Below are 19576 nucleotides of genomic sequence, written 5' to 3' on the forward strand. Positions count from 1 at the left end.
TTATTTATATTCTTTATGTATTCCATTGATACCTCATTGGGTTCATTGCTGTCGTAAGATATTTGATCTGAAATCAGGCTGCGTAGCTTCTCGGTTGGCACACTACATAATGTATTTCGTTCGGTTTGTTTGCTAAGCATATTTTCAAGACATCGCAAAGAGTCTAAAATAGTCTCCAAGTAATAGGATTTTCTTGCATATTGCAACAACAAGATCAAGAGCTTACAAAAATAAAAATGTAAAATTAAATTGGACATATTTTATAATAAATAACTCTTTGTGTTCAAAACAGACTTACCAAAAAAAAAGTATAAAGAAATTAAAAGATAATTAAATTGTGTTATATTTAATATCTCTATATAAACTAACGATAATATATTTAGCACTTATTGCTAAAAAATAATTTACTTACCACACAGCCGAATATTCGGCACGAAATTGTCGGAGAAGACATGATTATCAATGTTCGGAGTTCTCTTCGATTTCTGAAGTGATCGTCTACTGTTGCGTGTTCATATATGAGCGTTCACGATCACGTTAAAATTAATTAAAAGTTTGCGAATTTAGTGAGAGTAATAAAAAAATTGTTAATTATATAAAGCATATGATATAAAGTGTTATCGCTTGAGTGAAATGTGCTAAATTCAATTTATTCTTTACGATACCATCAATTGACACTTTAAAATAACTTAGAGATGAGAGAGAGTGAGAGAGAGAGAGAGAGAGAGAGAGAGAGAGAGAAAGAAATTGAAGTACATAAAAATTAAAATAAATTTAAAATTTTGCATGTCCATTTAAATTTATAGGTAATGCATTTTTAAATAATCAAAGTTTCTTTTTTTATTATTAATTATTCATTATATTAGAGAAAAGTCACCGATACCGACATACTACTTTGTTTTTAGATAATATTTCTTAAACAAAAAGTAAAAATAAAATTTAAAAAATATAAGTACAAACTAAAAAGTGTCTTCCATCAGATAATATAAGCAGTTTTTATAATACTATTTGCAATTCTGCAATAATTAATTTTTTCGTAAAATAAGCAAAAATGAGCGTCTTACAAAATAGACTCCAAAACTGCCACAGTAGGTAGTAATGCTACATATTCTTATTCTTTTTTTTTACAGGAATTATATGTATAAAATACTACAAGTGAATGTTTCTAAGACATTTCAGAATCTTTTCATTTCGTTATAAAATATTTTTATTGAATTATATGCATATTTACTTTATGCTGTTCTGCAAGATGCAAATATGTAACGCGATAGTTTTTCAAGAGTTTTTCGATATATGCACGACTGTCTTCAGCTCCAATAGAGTTATTTGACACAGAGCAACATTATAAAGATTACATTAGCTCATGATCTGTTTTACAAACAGATGGCGGTTTACGCTGCATCTCAATTTTAAATTTAAAATTGTATTATAAAAAAACTAAGAGAAAAAATAATATAAATAAAACTGATTTAGGGAATTATAAACATTTACAATGACGTAATATTATCAATAATATAGACACTATTATTTAAAAAACAATAAAGAAAAAGGGCTACGAGCCAAAAATTATTTTATAAAATTAAACATCGTTAATATAGAAGTTTGAACACAAATAAAAGAAACAATCCTTTAATTGATTTAATAGTTACAATACGCTAGCAATAAACAAACAGACGTTTCACGTGAAACAAACGCAATTTACAAAAGAAAATCGTAAGAATTTTATTTTCGCATTCGTAGAATTCGTTTTGATCTGATTTGGTGTAGAAACAAGCCATAAATACGAATTATGAGTTTGTACTTCTTTAATTAGCTAAACAGATCATAATTTTATTAGTATTAATAAATAAATGCAATAGTAAATTTCTGAAAAATAAGGGGGTGTCACTTTAGAAGACCTATGTCAGTATCGGAGACTTTCCTTTAATGTTTATTGAATTTCTATTTTAAACAAAAAATAATTACAGAAGAGTAAATGATATTAGGACTACTTATACTATTTGTTGAAAGTAAGTTAATCAAAGAAATTATATTATATATACATTTATTTTAGTATATTAATTTCTTCCCACTTCATATAAAGCTAATAATTTTTTAAAACATGTAAGTAAAATATGCATATGATAATCAAAACAATCATTTATTTAAAAACAAGAGAAATGTACAGAAGAACATTTACTTCGAAAATTGATCGATGTTAACAATTAATTCGAGATAGATTCAATGTATTAATATATGTAATTAAACAAACATTATTTAATCGAATAATTTTTTTGTTTGTTAAAATGTAATGTCGAATTAACGGAGAGCATTGAGAATGTCATTTCTGTGAATTTTCATTCTGACATTTACGTAATTTTGCTCATCCTCGTCTAACATTATTATCTTACCAGAACGTTGTATCATCCTTCTATTGTGACTATCCTTCTGATTGGTCTTCGGAATCTGTTTCGATAGAATCATCTTCAGGGAGGCCATCATATCTGCCAAGATGTCTCTCGCCATGATCTCTTCATCTAACTTATTTATGCTCGGAAAATCTCTGATGATTGCCTTTTGGGTTATCTTATCGAGTTGAATTGCCACTTGGAAGATGGGCGAGAATGTTCTGCTTCTTCTCTTATCTGACATTAGAGATATTAAAGCATCCTTGAGATCCTTCTTAATACTTTTTGAACTGGTGATATGACTAGTGCTGTTGTTTAAACGAGACTCTATTATCTTCCACAATTCTTGAGCCAATTCCTGAGCGTTGATATTCACGTTCACATTCTTGTTCTTAATTATCGGTCCTATGAACTGTTCCTGTAAATTGTACTTTTAATTTTGAACGTAAATAGGTATCTATCGTCAATAAATTATCATTATACGAACAAAACAAGATAATGGAGCTTTTATTATGATAATGTTTTCACGTCTACTACGAAATTAATTTATTTGTAAAAATTATTGTAATAATTATTGTAATATTCTTAGATAATTGCGATAAAAAATTAATTCTATTTCTTTATTTTTTTCTTACATCTTCTTGTGAAAATTGCTCCAAAGAATCCATCTGGAAAGATTTATGAATTATGACATTATTAAATCAGTTACAATTCGTATAAATGTTACATTATTTACAAAATATTTAATAATTTTTTGCATTTTAAAATTAGCAATATACAATAGATGTTCTGTTACCAGTATATTGTTAAAGATTAATAATAATAATAAATACAAAAGATTATTTTTATATATACAGAAGTAATTTGTAATAGATATTAAAGCTTTTTTATTTGGCTCACATTATCATTATTATAATTAATTATTTTTTTATTTTTCTACTTTTGTTCTTACTTGAGCACCACTAGGGTAGCCCACAATATTGGTAAATACGCAATTGTCATAACGTGATTGATACAGATAAAATGATTTGAAACACTGGCTTAGCTTGTCTCAAAACGACGAATGCATATACCATAAACCGACTTTTATATGCAATAACACGATGTGGAATTTTCGCGCAATGCAATGGTACGATATCAAGACGTCATAGAAATTGAAGACGGTGCAATTTGTATTGGAGATTTAATTCACGCGATAATTCGTGATAAGTCTGGGCCGTCCGCTTATAGACAGTTTGTGGACGCACGCAATGCTGATCAATGAGACACAATGTTCGTAAGTGCAGCTTTCGCAAAATGTATCTTTGAATCACAACGGCAATTATCTTTTTATGCATTCACATTGTACCACTATCATTGTATACAAAATATGACGTCATTTAATTCATCTTGACCATCTATCTACTTATATATTCCAGTATTTAATACATTATCATTGTTTTCTTTGTAAATTAACATTATTACAATATTAAAAACGCAGAAAAATGCAAAAATGGTAGTTACACTTTTTGTGTTGTACTCGCAGAATTGGCTCTTTTCAATTATTTTTATTTGTCTATAGGTTATGGCACACTAAAAACTTAAAGTAAGCTTACAGTAAGCTAATTAACATTTTTCATTTGCTATTGTTTATATTATTGCTTTATGGTTTCTATTGTGATTGACTAATTTGATTATTACTTACGTCTCACTTACGTTTTTCTATGTGCCACGACTCTATTTCTTTTTATGCATGTAAAATTAAAGATATTTCTTTTTTTTATTAATCTCTATATCTTTTGATACTTGTAAGATTTTTAATAGATCTAACGTATAAATATGATAACTAGGTATAACGTATAAATATATCCTAACTTACCATAAAAGCGACAATATATTTCTTAATATACAGAATTATTTATTCAGTGAGAAATGACAATGAAATCGATGTCGAATCGACGTCGATTTGATGATTTTGACTATCATGAGTATAAAATATGCATGAATCAGGTTTTAAGATCGTACTCAAGAATCGCTGTACATGATAAGTGTTTCATTACAGTAACACATTATAAAACTAATCAAAAGATAAGTATGCTCTGATTATTATTCGTCAATTTTCGTATGGAAGTTATAAAGATTGTAATTTTACAATCTTTACAAGAAATACTTTTAACACAGAATTGATCTGTTGATGGATCAATTTCTCACAACTAAGTACTTCAAAAGTGATATGAATAATTTATACATTCAATTTCAATTTTCAAAGATTTTTATAATTATTTTAATTGTCCTTATTGTGATGTATAATAAAAGCATATCGTAATTACAAAATAATAATTATTATAAAATAATTAGTATAATTATTATAGCTCATTTATATATACATTTTGTATGTAATTCTAGATGTACAACATATTGTGTAATTTGAATTTTGCTTGTAAATTATTTGCTTAACTTAGATAATATATTCGATATGCAAATTTTTGTTTCGTTATTTATTATAATAACCAGTCATGTAAGTTTGATTATTGTCCATTCTCTTCTCTATAATCGGTTGAAGCGCGTTAATCAATTGATCACTGATTTCTTGTAATTTTGCTTCAGACAGCTGCACATACAAATCTTCATTTTTCAAATTATTGATAAGAGAACAATTATTTGAATCTAATAGATTATCGTCGATACGAGTAATTTGATTTTCAGACAATCGATTTATTCTGTCATTAACAGATAAATTATCTTGAAGATTTTTCCCATTTTCTAAATCAGATTTGATAACGTCGTTTATATTTTTAGAATCTTGTACACCGTCCAAACTTTTGATTTGATGTTCCGTAATCGAAGTTAATGTGTTGAATTCTATTTGATTGGGTAATACTGACGTTGCAACATCTGTCAATTTACTTTCTTCCTTTATCGATAATTCTTCGTCAATAGAACTATTAGCACTTTCATTTATCTGAATAGAAGAAGAATCAATTTTAGTCTTGTTATTGTTGTTCTCCAGTTCATTCAAATCTGATAAAAATCTAAGAAATGGAAAAGTAGAATTTTTTAATATGGATTGTTTTTTACTATCATCGACTGTTGAATTATTCTCGTTTGTAGATAAATCGTTAACTCTTGTTTCTTGTAACTTCTTTCCAGATGTTCCAGCATCAAATTGATTTCCTACTTGTTTAGCGTTTTCACTTTGCTTCTGTTGAAAATAGTCGAATTGCGCGAGATGATTCTGACTTTCCTCGACACTTTTTAATGGCGCGATGATATCTTGAAACAATAAGTTACTCTTTGGTCCTTTTGCAGTCTCAGGTAAAACTTTACTCATCGGCTCCACAATATTTTTCGAGTTTGATAGAATCTTTACTAGAGGTAAATTATTCTGTTTATCAATTTGCGTATTCATGTTTTCAATATTTGAATCAAAAAGTTTTTGTTTTATGTCATTGTTCTTATCTAATAACGTTCGTATATTTTGCGTATTTTGTGACAGAATATACTGATTCGCGTTTTCGTGTACATTACTAATAATCTTCGGAATAATTGGTGCTAAATTTGTGTCAAATAATCGTTGACTTATTTTGAGGGCCGGTTCCTGCAAATTTTGTGAGTTTGGAAAAATCCTATTTACAGTTTCAGTTAAATCATTCATAGTCGCTGTATTCGTGTTATTTTTTACTAAAGCTTGATTAACTTTTCTCGCTGATTTCGGAAAGTCTGGTCTAAATTTATTTGCATTTAGCGAGTTGCTTGATGTATCTGAATCAAGAATTGATTTTTGTGAAGTGTTAGAATTAAATTCGTGATTACGTCCGGTAACATTGAATGAAGCGTCTTGAACATCTTGTACAGATTTTGGAATTAAATCGCTCATGTTTAAATTTGGATTGCGTTCTACATCTTGATTATCGTCGATATTTTGAAGATCACTTAACTTTTGTAATTGCGAGCTGAAAACTGTTTGATTTTTATCCGAATTTATTTCAGGATCACTGGAGAACGAATGACTCAGAATTTTTTGGCTATTATCAAGCCCTTCTAGATTCGTTTGAGATGGCGATTGCGTTACGACAGCTTCGGTTGTTGAAATTGATGGAGTATCGTTGCGTCTGTTACAATCATATTCTTTTTCACTTTTCTTTCTCAAATAGGTTAATCGATTTGCTGTATGCGTTGCTAATTGTAAAAAAAGCTTCAAAATATTTTCATTTTGAGCAACTGAATCTAAATCATTACGCGAAGTATTCCAGTCAATATTTGATGGCAAAGAATGTACCTAATAAAAGAAAAAGAATTAATCGCAAGATATCATAAGTATACGAAATTATTACAAATTGTTGTTATATTATTTCTTATAAATATCTTTTATTATTTAATTACTTTAATTATATTAAATCAAATAAATATATGTTTAGGATATAATATAAGTATATATTTTAACAATATAATTTTTTTTTAAATTGTTAAAATAAAATGCTTTTCCAATTATACTTAATTTAATTTTAAGTAAAATTTAAAAAAGCTTTAAATATTATATTTAAATTTATTTTACCAAAACGATCAACGCGTTAATAACAAACAAAACTGAACTTCTCGGCCACATTTTACCATTTGCTGCGACAAGCTGAACACAATCGCTTTAAATATGATCATAAAATTAATATTAAGTATTTCGATGTTGTCCAATTTTAACGACTGTTGTCACTCATCACGTTTTCATTTATACTCTATATCGGATGCAGTGTCGAGATTTGTTGTTTCCGATTTAATTTTTTTACAGCCGTCTCTTTCTTTTATTTGCATGTCTCATTATGGACAATCATGAATTAAAACAACGTCAATTGATTATTTTTATGTATAGTAACTATACAAAACATGACATAATCACATGGACGATTCTCAAACTAGGAGAGAAAATAGATTATTAATTAAATTGTCACTGTAAGGATCTTGATAACAATTATTATTTAAAAGTATCTTTGCGAAGATCAAATTTAATGTTTTCTAGTAGTAGCGTTACGATCAAGTAAATAATAAAACTAAGGCAAGTCGATGCAAAATCTATATTATTTAATTAAAATTAAACGTATCAAAATATTTATGGCGACTAATTTTGTGCAACGAACGGAAAGAATTAAAAGAAGTTGTTGACATCAATTTTAATTAAGAAGTTAATAACTCAATAGTGTTTAATACTTCCGATAACGTCGTATCGCAATCGATCAATCAGTCTGTTCTTCATCGATCATTAACTACGTTAAGCTTAACAAGCCCTCGAGATGAGTAGAGAGGATGTAATAATTACTTCAACGTCCGTTATAACAATAGATGTATTTTCTGCTCAATTACACGTACAAGAGTTCAATCGGGCTGATCTATTTCTACGTATTGTAATTGCATTTATTGATAAATGATAAAATATGTAACAGAGTAAGAAGTTTTAGAGGGATAACACACACACATGGGTATAATCCTATTATCATAAATAACTGATGTCAATTGCTAAAAAGATCTCTTATTGAAAGGACGTTTATTATGCAAAACGTCTATAACTAATTTTGTGTATATTTTCAGGGTTGAAGAGTCATCAAGAAATCTGCGCAGCTTTCATCAGTAGGCAAACAATGTCCGAATGCTTCTAATAATAACGGTTCCTCTATAACTGCTGTCTCATAATCTCGAAATGATATTTTTCCATCGTGATCAACGTCGAGTTTCTTCAAGGCTAACTCCGACAGATCTTTCACTCCTTCGTCTGGATCTTCTTCACCGGGCTGCTTTATCAGGCAATTTCTATGAAATATTTGATAATTAGAAAATATTTGATAATAATAATTATAAATAAAACAGAGATACGATTAAGTTAAAATGTTTATCTTTTACTTGAGCAGCTGAAAGATTTCGTCTTTTGTGATGTATCCGTCGTTGTTTAGATCGTACACGTGAAAGCAGAAAACGATTTTGTCACGCAGACTACCTCGCAAGAACACGTCTAGTCCCATGATCCACGGTTCAAGTCTGATAGCACCTTCGATCTCTCGATCCCAGCAGCAAAACAAGCGCTCTACCAGAATGTCCTCGGTGATTACGTGAAACGTGTTGTGAAGGAGTTCTCGAAAAATAGTTCTATCAATTCTCTGAGCACACACAATGTGTGAGTTTGAAGAAATTTTTTAATGTAATTTATATGTTTCTTATTTTGCCTAAATACAAGTCAACTTTCAATTGCGTGTGGTGTAATTACCTCGACAGCTGGCCTCGATTGTGGCCTTCTGCCGATAGATATCGATCGTCCAACTTGTTGTTGGCTGGAATTGGTAGTCAATTTCTTGTAAAGTTTGCAGAGACTATCCAGTTCCACCCTGACAAAAGGAAATCTTCAGATTAAAATCGGTAATCAAAATAGTTATACGCGCGTTTATGTTTTATTTTATGCTACTGAACTAGTATAATTCACAAAGTATAATTTTTATTCTATTGGAGAATTTTATTTTTGTAAATCGCGTAATTCTATTTTGTCTGTCAGTTCAAGTCCACTGAATTCCATTTGTTTCTCTTTGTCGAGAAAATGACAAAATAAAACACTGGAAAATTAATTCAAAAGTCATTGCGATGCGTCTCTGCAAACTCGCCTGGAAAATCTCGTCTTTTTTTTAAGAGATTCGATCACTTTTACGATGTATGCGGAATTCCTGACGCCTCCGCCTTCTGGCATCTTTCGGCGACGTCTTCTTCTTGATGACTCGTCCTTGTCAGAAGCGCCAGAGATTTGTCGCTTTGAGTTTGCCGACGCCCTGCGACTACTCGTCAAGAAAATGGAAACACTTTTCATGAGCGTCGCGCCGGCACGAATGCTTATACCTGTCCGACCGTCGGCGCCGGCGTCGACGTCGGCCCCGGCGCCGACGCCCAGCTTTGCCCTCCCAGTTGACGTGGCGTTTCGTATTTCAGACATCTCCATTCAGTGACTAAAAAGTTATTAATTAATTGGAATTTTAATTTAGGTTGTTGATATTATGTTGGTAATTCTAAATTATTCGAACAGTTTTAGCTTTCTATTTGTACAGCAAAATTAAGAATCTATTCTGATCTATTCTTTAATCATTAATATTTTTTGTCTGATTGAATTATATATTGCATATATACATGAGAATTATAAAAATATAATATTTAAAAAAAAAAATAATAAATAATAATAATATTAATAATTATAATTTTATTGAAAGGTAAGATAGAAGATATGTAAGTACATAAAGACAAATGTGAAGAACAGCATCAGTAATGTGATGCTACTTATAAGTCTAATCTTTTTTAGATTAGCTTTAGATCTTTAGTATAGTATAATTAAGAAGAAAATACACAAATGTAACAATTAAATATAATACATAAGTAATAAAAAAAAAATCGTATATGAAGATACAAGACTTCGTATTATAAAGATATCTTTATATACTTCAATATGTATATAAAAAAATACAATATTTGAGAATGTAAAAAAAAGAAAAGCAAAATGAACATAATATTACATTGAGTTAAAAATGAGAAATAATATAGTAAGAAGCAAGTAATTTAAAAATAGAAGCCAATAAAGAAAAAACAAATATATACTTTAAATGGGGCTTTCACGATTGTAATAAAAATGCAAATCTACTTTTAATAGGAAAAATTGTATGAAAATAGAAACTGTTTCTACGAGAACCGATATAGACATTCGAGTCAATTAATCGATAAGAAATAATTCACGGAGCGAGGATGCAGTGGTCCCTTTTTTACAGCTAAAAATTGCAAACAGCCAATCGTAGCTTGTCGAAAGATTGCTTTTCTTTCGTGCAACTGAGTTATTATTATTTACGATCATATTTGCGTAATTTCCATGTAACGGTGTTGGTTCGTTGTCTTCGCCATTTTCGTGGCACGAATATTCCAATGAATTTAAATCGTACATTTATGTGCGCGTAACTTGGTCTGCGTGTACAGAGAAAAAGAATGTAATTTACTTAGAAAGAAAAATATCTAAGATTTATGAATAGTGCATAAATTTAGATATTATTCATTTAATATTGTATTATCTATCACTGTATACATTGAAATACAAATAATATACGTTGTTACATCGAAACATTAAAAAGTTTATGCCTCGCAATCGTTTTGCGAGATAAAATGTAAAAACTTTTCTCGTTAGACAATAAATACAACTCGCGCTGTATTTGTGTCTGAAGCAAACCAATTCGTGTATTATTTAGGATTGTATGTTCTGAACACGCAGTACCAGGTAGAACATGGAAAATAGAGAAAACTTTAAAGCACACTTTTATTTGTTTTATAACTATTTTACTGAAACTCTAATTTTATATCTCTGTTTGATTAAGAAGCAATATAATTTCAAGAAATTGTATGTTTTTAAACATAAAATTATGTACATATATATTTGGATCAGAAAAGAAAATTTCATCTCTAACAATTTAATAACACATTTTTAATCAACTTGCAAACTATCTAAATAATCACTTTTAAACGTGAGATCTATTTATGCAAACGGTAATAAAGCGCTTGAAATATGAGATGCAGTTCTCCAAGAGAACTATTATTTTGAATAATGCATGTCTTATCTTCAAGTAATCATCTTTAACAATGTGCCTTGAGAATCGCTCCCGTAAACGCGAGAGGTCAATTCATAACATAGGAAATTGCAATTTTCAGAAAGCATGATATTAATTTCTGCATGATGAAATCCCTCCTATTTTATTGCGTTACATGATTTCTTTATTATATGAATCTTTCTTCTTCTATCATTCTTACATGTCTTCCACATGTCTTCCTTATTATATAAAAATATTTCGCCGAAAGCAATTACGATAAAAATTTTATATTTAATTCTTGTCTATTTTGTTTTTATTCTGTAAATTGATTTAATATATATTGTAATTACATATATGAATTCAGCAGAATTTTGCCAATGAATGCAATTTCACAAGGATACGAACTGTTGGAATGAGAACTATGATAGCACCTTAAATTAGATCGCGTTGCGATAATCGACACGTGTGTTCCTGTACTTACGGATTCTCAATTTAACTTCTCTAACTCACGATAAACGTAGCATGCATGTGAATTTCGTTCCATTTACAATAATCTATTATACCTACATTGATCAAAATAATCTACCTGAAATTATTAACATTAACTAATTAATTTTTAGATTTTACAGAATTATAATAATTCAATTTATTTGAGAAAATATTTTGTCTATTATCATATTATTAAGATTTTGAATTGTTTTTTTCAATATTTTGAATTGTCAAATTTTGAATTAATTACGAATAAATATTGATGAATATTTTCAATTAAACTAATTCAGCCTGAAAGATCTAATTTCTAAATAGAAGCACAGCGATAATGATAAATAATTGCCATTAAGAATCGCATCTTTTATTATTCGGCAAAATATTATCACTAAAGATTATGTCAACAAAGTGCATTGTGCAATTGAAGGCATTGAGGTCTTACGAGCAGAGATCATCTTCTTCATACGAGGATGACTCGAAATGTTAAAATGTAATGGAATATTGTTTAAACAAAATTCACTGCCTTCTGTTTGTGTCATATGAGTTTAGTATGATTGACAAGTTCGATTAAATCGGAAAAAAACTTACCAATTAATGACAAAGAACTGCTTCGTCGCGACGAAGGTTCCGTCGTCAGCGGTGACTACGTATTATCGACCAAACGTATCAAATGATGTGTCTGAAAAACATTTTAACATGACATCTAGCAACAGATCGGATGAATATATCGCAGTTGTACAAACATCAATACGTTTGACAAGACGAATCACTGCAATAAAATTAGAAATTAAACGATATTGATAATGTATATTCGTTCGATATTTTATTATAACGATATTTATTTGTTTTTTCATATTATTTATTAGTTTATTAATTACAGTCTATAGTCAATATAATGTTATACATTTATAATTATAAAATACGATTTAAATACATTTATTAAAATATTATATGGCTAAATTTTTCGTAACGTTCGAGTATACAAAAAAAATTTGTTTTACATAATCGGTATTTTATTTGGCTGACCAACAGGAGAAATATCAACATCGGAATTTACTTCTAAAATGGTTGTTGACGTTGGATGATGTTTTCTGAAACGTCGAGATTAATCGTTAATTATTCAATGTTAGTGACGCAGTCTGCATTTTTTATAATTGTTTTTGCGCCTTTCTTACTTGCATAACTTGTCTAAATATTTTCGAATGTGCACCACTTGACGTTGAATATCAATCAGCATATTAGTCATCCATTCTTCTGATGTTGCGAAAGTCGCTCGTTCTGTAATTAATTTTAAAATATTAACTTTTTTTTTAATTTTTTACAGTATTTTACAATATTTATATATGTCTTAATTTCTATATATAACTTTATATTTTATTTAAATACATCCAAACTTATTAACTCTAATAATATTCTTTGGCATCAGGATATATTTTGACTAAGATTGTCGATTACTTACTGATTCGGACGTGCTCGTCGGTAATCTCTTCATCCTGATAGACAGTATCAATCTCTTTTATAGAATTGATTAGATCTTTTATATTATTAACGTTATTTAATGCCTGCAAGGGCATAGAGTTTGTATTGTTAAGTTTGTCGTGCATAACTCTCGATTGCTCTTGGACAAGTTGTTCGATAATCGAGCTTAGCTGCTTTAAAAATTGTGTCTAAAATGAACAATATTCAGTTTAAAGGTAACGTTTATACTAATAAATTGCGTATTAATCGATAATATATAATTAATTCGTTCGTTTAAATTACGGTACAGCGTATTATCGAACCTCATGTTTATACCTGTCCTTGTTTTCACTTATTTTTATGGCATAATTGATAAGTTTCCCAAAGTTTACCTCGTACGCTGCAATTAGCTCTTTTAGTTGCTCCGGCGAGTTTACGGAAATTGTCTCGTCTGTCAAATTGAAAAAATTACACGGTGTAATATTCTGTATCGATTCAATAATAGTATATTCTAATTTGATGTATTCTGATAGACATTAATTTCTATGCAGATTGCACTTTCTTTTCTCTAATCAGTGAATAAATTACGACAAGCAGAAATTGCTCGCGTAATAATTATATATTACATGATACTGTTGTGTATGGGTATTTAATATCTATCTCTAATATGAAACATGCAAGTTCTACCTGCTTCTCTCACATTTGAAAGCGTGAGCGAGCGGCACTGCGCCTGAAAACGAAATTCAGAATAAAATTATAATATATTTGATGAAATTCTAAAATATTCAAGTATGTGAGATTTAATTTTCAGATAACAAAGAATCGGAGAAATATACTTTCGAAAAACTTTAATCTTAGAAACTCACTTTAATCGCGAAGGCAGCAAATATAATTACGAATATCTTCATCTTCATTTTTCGATTGTTCGCGTAACTTTGCTAAGTGAAGCTCTAATGAGATCGTCTAATAAACGAGACCGTTTTATAGGCACCGTGTGCGAACGAAGGCACATGCACATATGACGTTTTCCAAAACATTTAATGAAAACATCCGGCGAGGAATAAACGAACGTATCGTTGTGTATCGAAAACGCGTAAAGTCACGCGAGTGCATATATTCGCGTGATTATTCCGCACGATGAGATAATTGTATTTAATATTACCGGGAGCAACAATATCTATATTGTCGTTTAAATATCGATATATTACGTCTAGAATATTAATATTTTCCGAGTAGAACATAATGGATTATGAATAAGGGAATTGTCAATGACGTCTGACGTGTTGTTCCCGAATTTGCACAGAATGACAATTATTTTTCAATGGCTGTCACGTTTTCTGAATATAAAATTAAATGTAATTTGCATTCATGGACGACTGATTGGATTGAAGTGTGTAAATCAATAGTCTGGATTATTTGCTAATCAATATAAAACAAATGTGGAAAATAATGATGCCTAATAACGTATTAAATTTAAAATTCGCAAGATAAAATGATTACTATATTGGTTGCGATTTACAAAATAAGTCAGATATATAATCGAGTTTCATATTTTGTGTAAATAAATTTATTTGGTATGAAAATATAAACATTTATATATATATATATATATATATATATAAAATAAATGCACAATTATAATTTATTATGTTACATCTTATATTACATATTATTATGTTACATATCCATTCTTAATGAGCAGTGGCCGTTTTTTTAAGTATCCGTTTATTTAAGTCCTTCATCGTCCATATCTATGGCAATCAAAATACATTATTGTAAATTACATGCTAATAATTTTATCACATAATAACATTAATGGGATTGCAAGATCACAAAAAAAGTATCATATATAATTATAATTAATAATTAAAATTATATCTAAAATTTCTCTTTACATTTTACAATCAATGATTTTTTCATCGAGTTTGACTTGCTAAAGATTCTCATTAAACGATTTGTGATATTTACCCAGAATTAGCATACGCAGTCGCGAAGGAGCCGCTGCCGAATGGCGTGCTTATTGAACCTGCATGGGCTGCGCTATTGGCGAATCCGCCACCGTATCCTCCGTATCCTCCGCATCCTCCTCTGCATCCGTAACCACCGCGATGTCCGAATCCTCGATGTCCATAACCATGATGATGACCATGATGATGATGATGACCTCGGAAACCGCCATATCCGCCGAATCCGCGACCGTATCCAAAACCACCGCCATATCCACGGTACGCGGTACGTTTAAGACGAGCGGGCTCCGACTCAGCTGTTCTGACTATCCATTGAAGATCTGAATGAGAACCTTTAGATTTGAATTTTAATTCAATTAATTCAGACATCACTTCTCAATAATAATTATATTACTAAATCTAGAGAGGTAACTATTAATAACAATTTGTTTATTTATATTTGCTGTATTAAATTTGAAATTGTTATTTCAATTTCAAAAGAAATTCCAGATAGAAAAATTTTATACAACTCTTTGTCTTAACTATGTACTTTTGTCAATAAACAATGAGTTGTATAATACAACGTAAGATAAAATTGTTAAAAATGTCGGCGTCAACATAAAAAGTAGATAAACTGGTTTCTTATTTGCGTCGATGCAGCATTGAACATGACGCACGTCGTTCGTTAAAATCAATATCTCAAATTATTATAAAATTAAAAAAAATTGGATTTAACAAAAATTGCACGCATATATTTTAGAAATAAATTTCTATTTCCTACAGCTTCCAAATTTGCAGGAGATACACAAAGCATCCTTGCTTAAAGATAATAGAATTCAATTATTTTGCAATCTTGATACAAAACCGCGCGATAAAGTGATAATATGTTAAAATTTGATTTTCTGCAACACTTTCACGAACACCATTTTTGTCTTTACCTTGAAGTTGCGGTGCTGGTAATGCTACTGCAACTGCGACAAGCAGCGCAACGAATAAAAGGATCCTTGACATTCTGATACTGACTATGCAGCCAAGGATATTCAGTGCCAAATGACGATGAGAAAATCGGCTAGGCAGTCTTTATATATACGGAACCTGTTCACATGTTCCGGGATATCCCGAACGACACGCGTTTATACAGATACGAAACGGGCAGTTTGGACCGCGTCGAATCGGCCGCATATCATTAGCACGAACAGAATGAACCTCTCTTTTGTCGTTGTGGAGTTGATGATGTGCCGCTGGCGTTGTCCCTGGAATGACTTCCGTCCTTCACTCAGTAGAACGCCATTTCGTGACAAGTCCATCCTCGGTATCGCTCGTGATAGATCGTCTTAGTTCTCAAATTGCAAAATTTTAAGGAAGTGCGAAAGAACACAGGTAGATCATTAACAAGATTTCTTTACAACAGTGATTAATTTATTAATCAACATTAATTAACGATTTTTATTTAATAGTTACTAATCTTGTAGTCATTATTATAATTATTGTGCGTCAACAAGTAAATTTCTAAGTTAATTAATTAATCAGAAGTAATTAAAGTTTCTAAAGTAATAATTTTAACTAAAATAATTTAGTATCGTATAGGAATTTATTATTAAATATAATAATTAACAATGTTCTGACAGTTTAGAAAATTTTTATACTTTCATACAAAGATTGTCCTACATAAATTCTTAATTTTTAATTCTTAAAATAGAATAAAGCTGAAAAGTTTAGGAACTGCTGATCAAAGTAATCGTGCTAATTGGTTTTTAATAGTGGAGTTATAAAAAATAATCAGTTATGGTAAAGTCAGGTTGAAGAGGCAAATGAGAAATTGTGGATACACTGACGAAAGTTCAAGGAATAGCATGACGAAGATTTCTATAAAGGAAAACGTGAGTACCAATTTTGCCTGCGTAATTAATGTTCGACGCGCTGTTCATGTTATCGTCATTTTATCCTTAAAGAACTATCCTTAAAGAATTATCCTTAATAGAACATGTTGAAATACTTTTGTTTATAAAACTGTGTGATAAAAATTCTTATAACGAAACAATCATAACATTAAGATTACCATAATATATAATGTAAATCCTTTAGAAAGAGCGACATTAACACGAAAGAAATCGCTATTATGTTATAAAATCCAACAATCGGGAAATGTGAAAATAAAAACACGTTTTTAATTATTAATCCTTTTGACCTTCAAGCTTCTTACCGTTGTTGCATAACTAGGTATTCAAAATACCATTTCTCAACTGTTGTCGTGCATATAATCGTCTTTAGATTCATTGTCCAACATTAATTATGCTTGGTCACCGGAATAGCCGGTTAGCTTAAAGAACCATGAAATCTTATTTGCCTAGAGGATACATTAACTAATCTTGGCCTTGGTTTTTCTCGGGACTTCACAATCTTAGGTCGATGAACGAATACTTCGGAATTCCCATCTAACAATAAGTACTCTGTTCATCCATTATTATTAACGCACAGAACAATTTTATGGTTAAAGATCTATTCAACAAACTATGCCACTTAATCACAATTTCTCTTGATTTTTTAATACATATTTATATTCTAATTAAATCATTGATTGGTTTAAAATAAGATCCTGTTGATTAATTAATTCAATTAATTAAAAATGATTCAAAATATATGTTACACACACACACACGCGCACACACACACACACACACACACACATACACACACACAATATTTACTTTCAATCCTTACAAAATTATTTAAGACTTTGCAGTAGTTTATATATTTGTTTGTAGTTGGTTACGAAAGTTTCAAAAGACTTACTCGGAATTTTTAATATGTACATATTAGTTTGAAATCTTGAAGATATTATATAAGTAAAGTCAGAGGCATAATACTAGGGAATTTTATTATATAGATAAAATTAGAAAATATTCCAATGACGTAAATTGTATATAAAGTTGCTTTAAATAATTTTTCAATTAGCAAGCACTTTAAAAACACACTTTACGAACGGAAATCCCCATTCCGTTCTAATGTAGATCGAAGTTATTAGCACAGTATCCCGCATAATTGTTATGTTACATATTTACATTGTATAAAAATCACTGTAGAAGAATTTTGACCCGACGGATTTATTTAGACTGGAAAAAGTATACTTGTATAATAAATTCATACGTTCTTTGCATCGTACTCAAATAGAATTATTTTAAAAGTTATATCACGCTTAAATTTGGGACTTCCGACGATGAGTATTGTATGCGCAACGTTCGCATATATATTATTATTCTTTCCAAAGACAAGTGATTGCAATCTTGCATGAGAATGCAAGGTAATCCTATAATTTTGCAGTCACACCTATCTATCTTAATCTTACTCTTAATCTTTTTGAAACATAATTTTTCCGACAAGTGCGAACAATTAGGTATTTGTAAACAGTTATGGACGTAATAAGCGTAGGAATTTTCCTGCAAAATTGATACCAACTTTTTATATGTCTGTTTATTAAACCATTTAATAAATTGATCGTTTCAATTTTTTATTTTTCTAAAAGTTAGAAGCAATTTTCTCATTGCACTTATCGTGTAAATTTAAAACGCTGTACAAAACTATTTCAGTATAAATTTCGTTAATTGAACCATCAAATCTTTTTAATTATTTATTTTTATTAATCATAATATTTCCAGACAAAGTAAATACCATCTACTTTACTAAAAATTTCTTAATTGACTCGTCACGTATTATACAGTGAATGTTGCAATAGAGAATATTATTTTGTACAGTTGTTGATATGTTAAAATTGAAGATTTCTGTTTATATCAATTTTTTAATCAATTATACACATAAATTTGCAGCTTTTGATAAAGTATGTTGAAAACGTTAATGTAGTTTGACTGCATACACGTACTTCATTTATCATCTGTTGTATATGTATAATAACTAGTATGTATCTTTTTTATTACGGATTATTAATTTATTATGGATGATTAATAATGTACTCTGTTTTGAATAAATTTTAAAACGACGCGTGATTAATCGTGGATCGTTTTTAAAATGTGCGCCATATAATAATAAACATGTCTCAACTTCGAATTACATGTTTATAATAAAGTTTGATATTATATTATATTATATTCGCAAGATTTGAATTTCCTGTTGCTTTAAACTCTTTATGTAAATAAAATGCGTATGCTATATAATTGTCATAATATAGTATAATTTATTTATATTTAGAAATTCAGAAAGTCCAAAAAAGTGTTTTATTTTAATATCTTTTTATTCTATTATAATTTACATTTACAAAAGACTTAATAGATATAATAAAAAATAGATATAAATTGTTGAATGTGTATGTAATATAAAAAGAATATTTATTTTTTTATTAAAAAATTCATTATATATAAATTAATTTTATTATTTGAATTTGGATTTTCCTCGAGTTAGACGGATACTTAGATTTCTAGAATTTTATTTTAGATGATACTGTAATGTGAATATTTAATAACAATTCATAATTTACAAAAATATAAGCCACGATTGCGGATTATGCTAGTTTACTAAATCTTCTTATATTATTATAAAATATGATTGCATATTCCACAAAGAAAGTATAAACATATTTAATTTTTTAACTGTAGTTTGATATATTAATCGATGTAAATGAAATAAGTCTAAGATTCATTAAGCTTAAACAGTTACAGTTAATCTGTCTGAAAGTTTATTATAAAGTAGTACAGCAATAATTTAAAGCTCGATATAATCTAGATAC

General features: G+C 29.3%; 6 protein-coding genes across 7 annotated transcripts in view; all 6 read right to left on the reverse strand.

Moving 5' to 3' along the window:
- Window positions 1-498, reverse strand: part of LOC108745943 — a 6960-nt gene extending 6462 nt beyond the window's left edge. Inside the window, exons 1-2 of the mRNA XM_018482375.1 lie at window positions 413-498; window positions 33-221 (exon numbers count right to left, since the gene is read on the reverse strand). Of these exons, the coding sequence (XP_018337877.1) occupies window positions 33-221; window positions 413-454 (231 nt within the window). The 5' untranslated portion in view covers window positions 455-498. The remainder of the gene's footprint in view (window positions 1-32; window positions 222-412) is intronic.
- Window positions 499-2279: 1781 nt separating this feature from the next.
- On the reverse strand, window positions 2280-3068 carry LOC108746754. The gene is made up of 2 exons (XM_018483700.1): window positions 3023-3068; window positions 2280-2805 (listed from the first exon to the last, which is right to left on the reverse strand). Exons 1-2 carry the CDS (start codon window positions 3053-3055, stop codon window positions 2299-2301), a joined length of 540 nt encoding a protein of 179 aa, XP_018339202.1. The 5' UTR covers window positions 3056-3068; the 3' UTR covers window positions 2280-2298.
- A 1743-nt stretch (window positions 3069-4811) lies between these two features.
- On the reverse strand, window positions 4812-6972 carry LOC108746711 (putative leucine-rich repeat-containing protein DDB_G0290503). Its single transcript, XM_018483647.1, has 2 exons — window positions 6922-6972; window positions 4812-6645 (listed from the first exon to the last, which is right to left on the reverse strand). The coding sequence occupies exons 1-2, from the start codon at window positions 6970-6972 to the stop codon at window positions 4861-4863; spliced, it is 1836 nt and encodes a 611-aa protein (XP_018339149.1). The 3' UTR covers window positions 4812-4860.
- Window positions 6973-7914: 942 nt separating this feature from the next.
- Window positions 7915-12191, reverse strand: LOC108746731 (EF-hand calcium-binding domain-containing protein 1). The gene is made up of 5 exons (XM_018483667.1): window positions 12023-12191; window positions 9002-9337; window positions 8614-8731; window positions 8253-8506; window positions 7915-8162 (listed from the first exon to the last, which is right to left on the reverse strand). The coding sequence occupies exons 2-5, from the start codon at window positions 9328-9330 to the stop codon at window positions 7940-7942; spliced, it is 924 nt and encodes a 307-aa protein (XP_018339169.1). The 5' UTR covers window positions 9331-9337; window positions 12023-12191; the 3' UTR covers window positions 7915-7939.
- Window positions 12192-12390: 199 nt separating this feature from the next.
- Window positions 12391-13859, reverse strand: LOC108746740. 2 transcript variants are annotated; one of them, XM_018483680.1, is made up of 6 exons: window positions 13759-13859; window positions 13580-13622; window positions 13216-13343; window positions 12894-13101; window positions 12610-12712; window positions 12391-12525 (listed from the first exon to the last, which is right to left on the reverse strand). In XM_018483680.1, the coding sequence occupies exons 1-6, from the start codon at window positions 13804-13806 to the stop codon at window positions 12432-12434; spliced, it is 624 nt and encodes a 207-aa protein (XP_018339182.1). In that variant the 5' UTR covers window positions 13807-13859; the 3' UTR covers window positions 12391-12431. The 2 variants fall into 2 exon arrangements, with proteins under 2 accessions (XP_018339182.1, XP_018339190.1); XM_018483688.1 differs by having other exon boundaries at window positions 12432-12525; window positions 13285-13343.
- Window positions 13860-14568: 709 nt separating this feature from the next.
- LOC108746763 (glycine-rich RNA-binding protein 3, mitochondrial-like) lies at window positions 14569-15908 on the reverse strand. The gene is made up of 3 exons (XM_018483712.1): window positions 15777-15908; window positions 14861-15191; window positions 14569-14643 (listed from the first exon to the last, which is right to left on the reverse strand). Exons 1-3 carry the CDS (start codon window positions 15847-15849, stop codon window positions 14631-14633), a joined length of 417 nt encoding a protein of 138 aa, XP_018339214.1. The 5' UTR covers window positions 15850-15908; the 3' UTR covers window positions 14569-14630.
- Window positions 15909-19576: the final 3668 nt, after the last annotated feature.

This window comes from Trachymyrmex septentrionalis, unplaced genomic scaffold, assembly GCF_001594115.1.
Source record: "Trachymyrmex septentrionalis isolate Tsep2-gDNA-1 unplaced genomic scaffold, Tsep1.0 scaffold107, whole genome shotgun sequence".
In the NCBI taxonomy this organism is placed as follows: Eukaryota; Metazoa; Arthropoda; class Insecta; order Hymenoptera; family Formicidae; genus Trachymyrmex; species Trachymyrmex septentrionalis.

Bases quoted from the DNA above. Each gene is read 5' to 3' on its own strand.
- LOC108746731 (XM_018483667.1), bottom strand. From the start codon at position 9,330: ATGGAGATGTCTGAAATACGAAACGCCACGTCAACTGGGAGGGCAAAG. The intron at 8,507-8,613 runs GTAATTACACCA...GTGTGTGCTCAG, and splicing joins AATCGAGGCCAGCTGTCGAG to AGAATTGATAGAACTATTTT. The intron at 8,163-8,252 runs GTAAAAGATAAA...AATATTTCATAG, and splicing joins GAAATCTTTCAGCTGCTCAA to AAATTGCCTGATAAAGCAGC.
- LOC108746740 (XM_018483680.1), bottom strand. From the start codon at position 13,806: ATGAAGATGAAGATATTCGTAATTATATTTGCTGCCTTCGCGATTAAA. The intron at 13,102-13,215 runs GTTCGATAATAC...TGTTCATTTTAG, and splicing joins AGGACAGGTATAAACATGAG to ACACAATTTTTAAAGCAGCT. The intron at 12,526-12,609 runs GTAAGAAAGGCG...TCGACGTTTCAG, and splicing joins TATTTAGACAAGTTATGCAA to AAAACATCATCCAACGTCAA.
- LOC108746711 (XM_018483647.1), bottom strand. From the start codon at position 6,972: ATGTGGCCGAGAAGTTCAGTTTTGTTTGTTATTAACGCGTTGATCGTT. The intron at 6,646-6,921 runs GTAAAATAAATT...TTCTTTTATTAG, and splicing joins TTAACGCGTTGATCGTTTTG to GTACATTCTTTGCCATCAAA.
- LOC108746754 (XM_018483700.1), bottom strand. From the start codon at position 3,055: ATGGATTCTTTGGAGCAATTTTCACAAGAAGAT. The intron at 2,806-3,022 runs GTAAGAAAAAAA...TACAATTTACAG, and splicing joins AGCAATTTTCACAAGAAGAT to GAACAGTTCATAGGACCGAT.
- LOC108746763 (XM_018483712.1), bottom strand. From the start codon at position 15,849: ATGTCAAGGATCCTTTTATTCGTTGCGCTGCTTGTCGCAGTTGCAGTA. The intron at 15,192-15,776 runs GTAAAGACAAAA...TCAAATCTAAAG, and splicing joins ACCAGCACCGCAACTTCAAG to GTTCTCATTCAGATCTTCAA.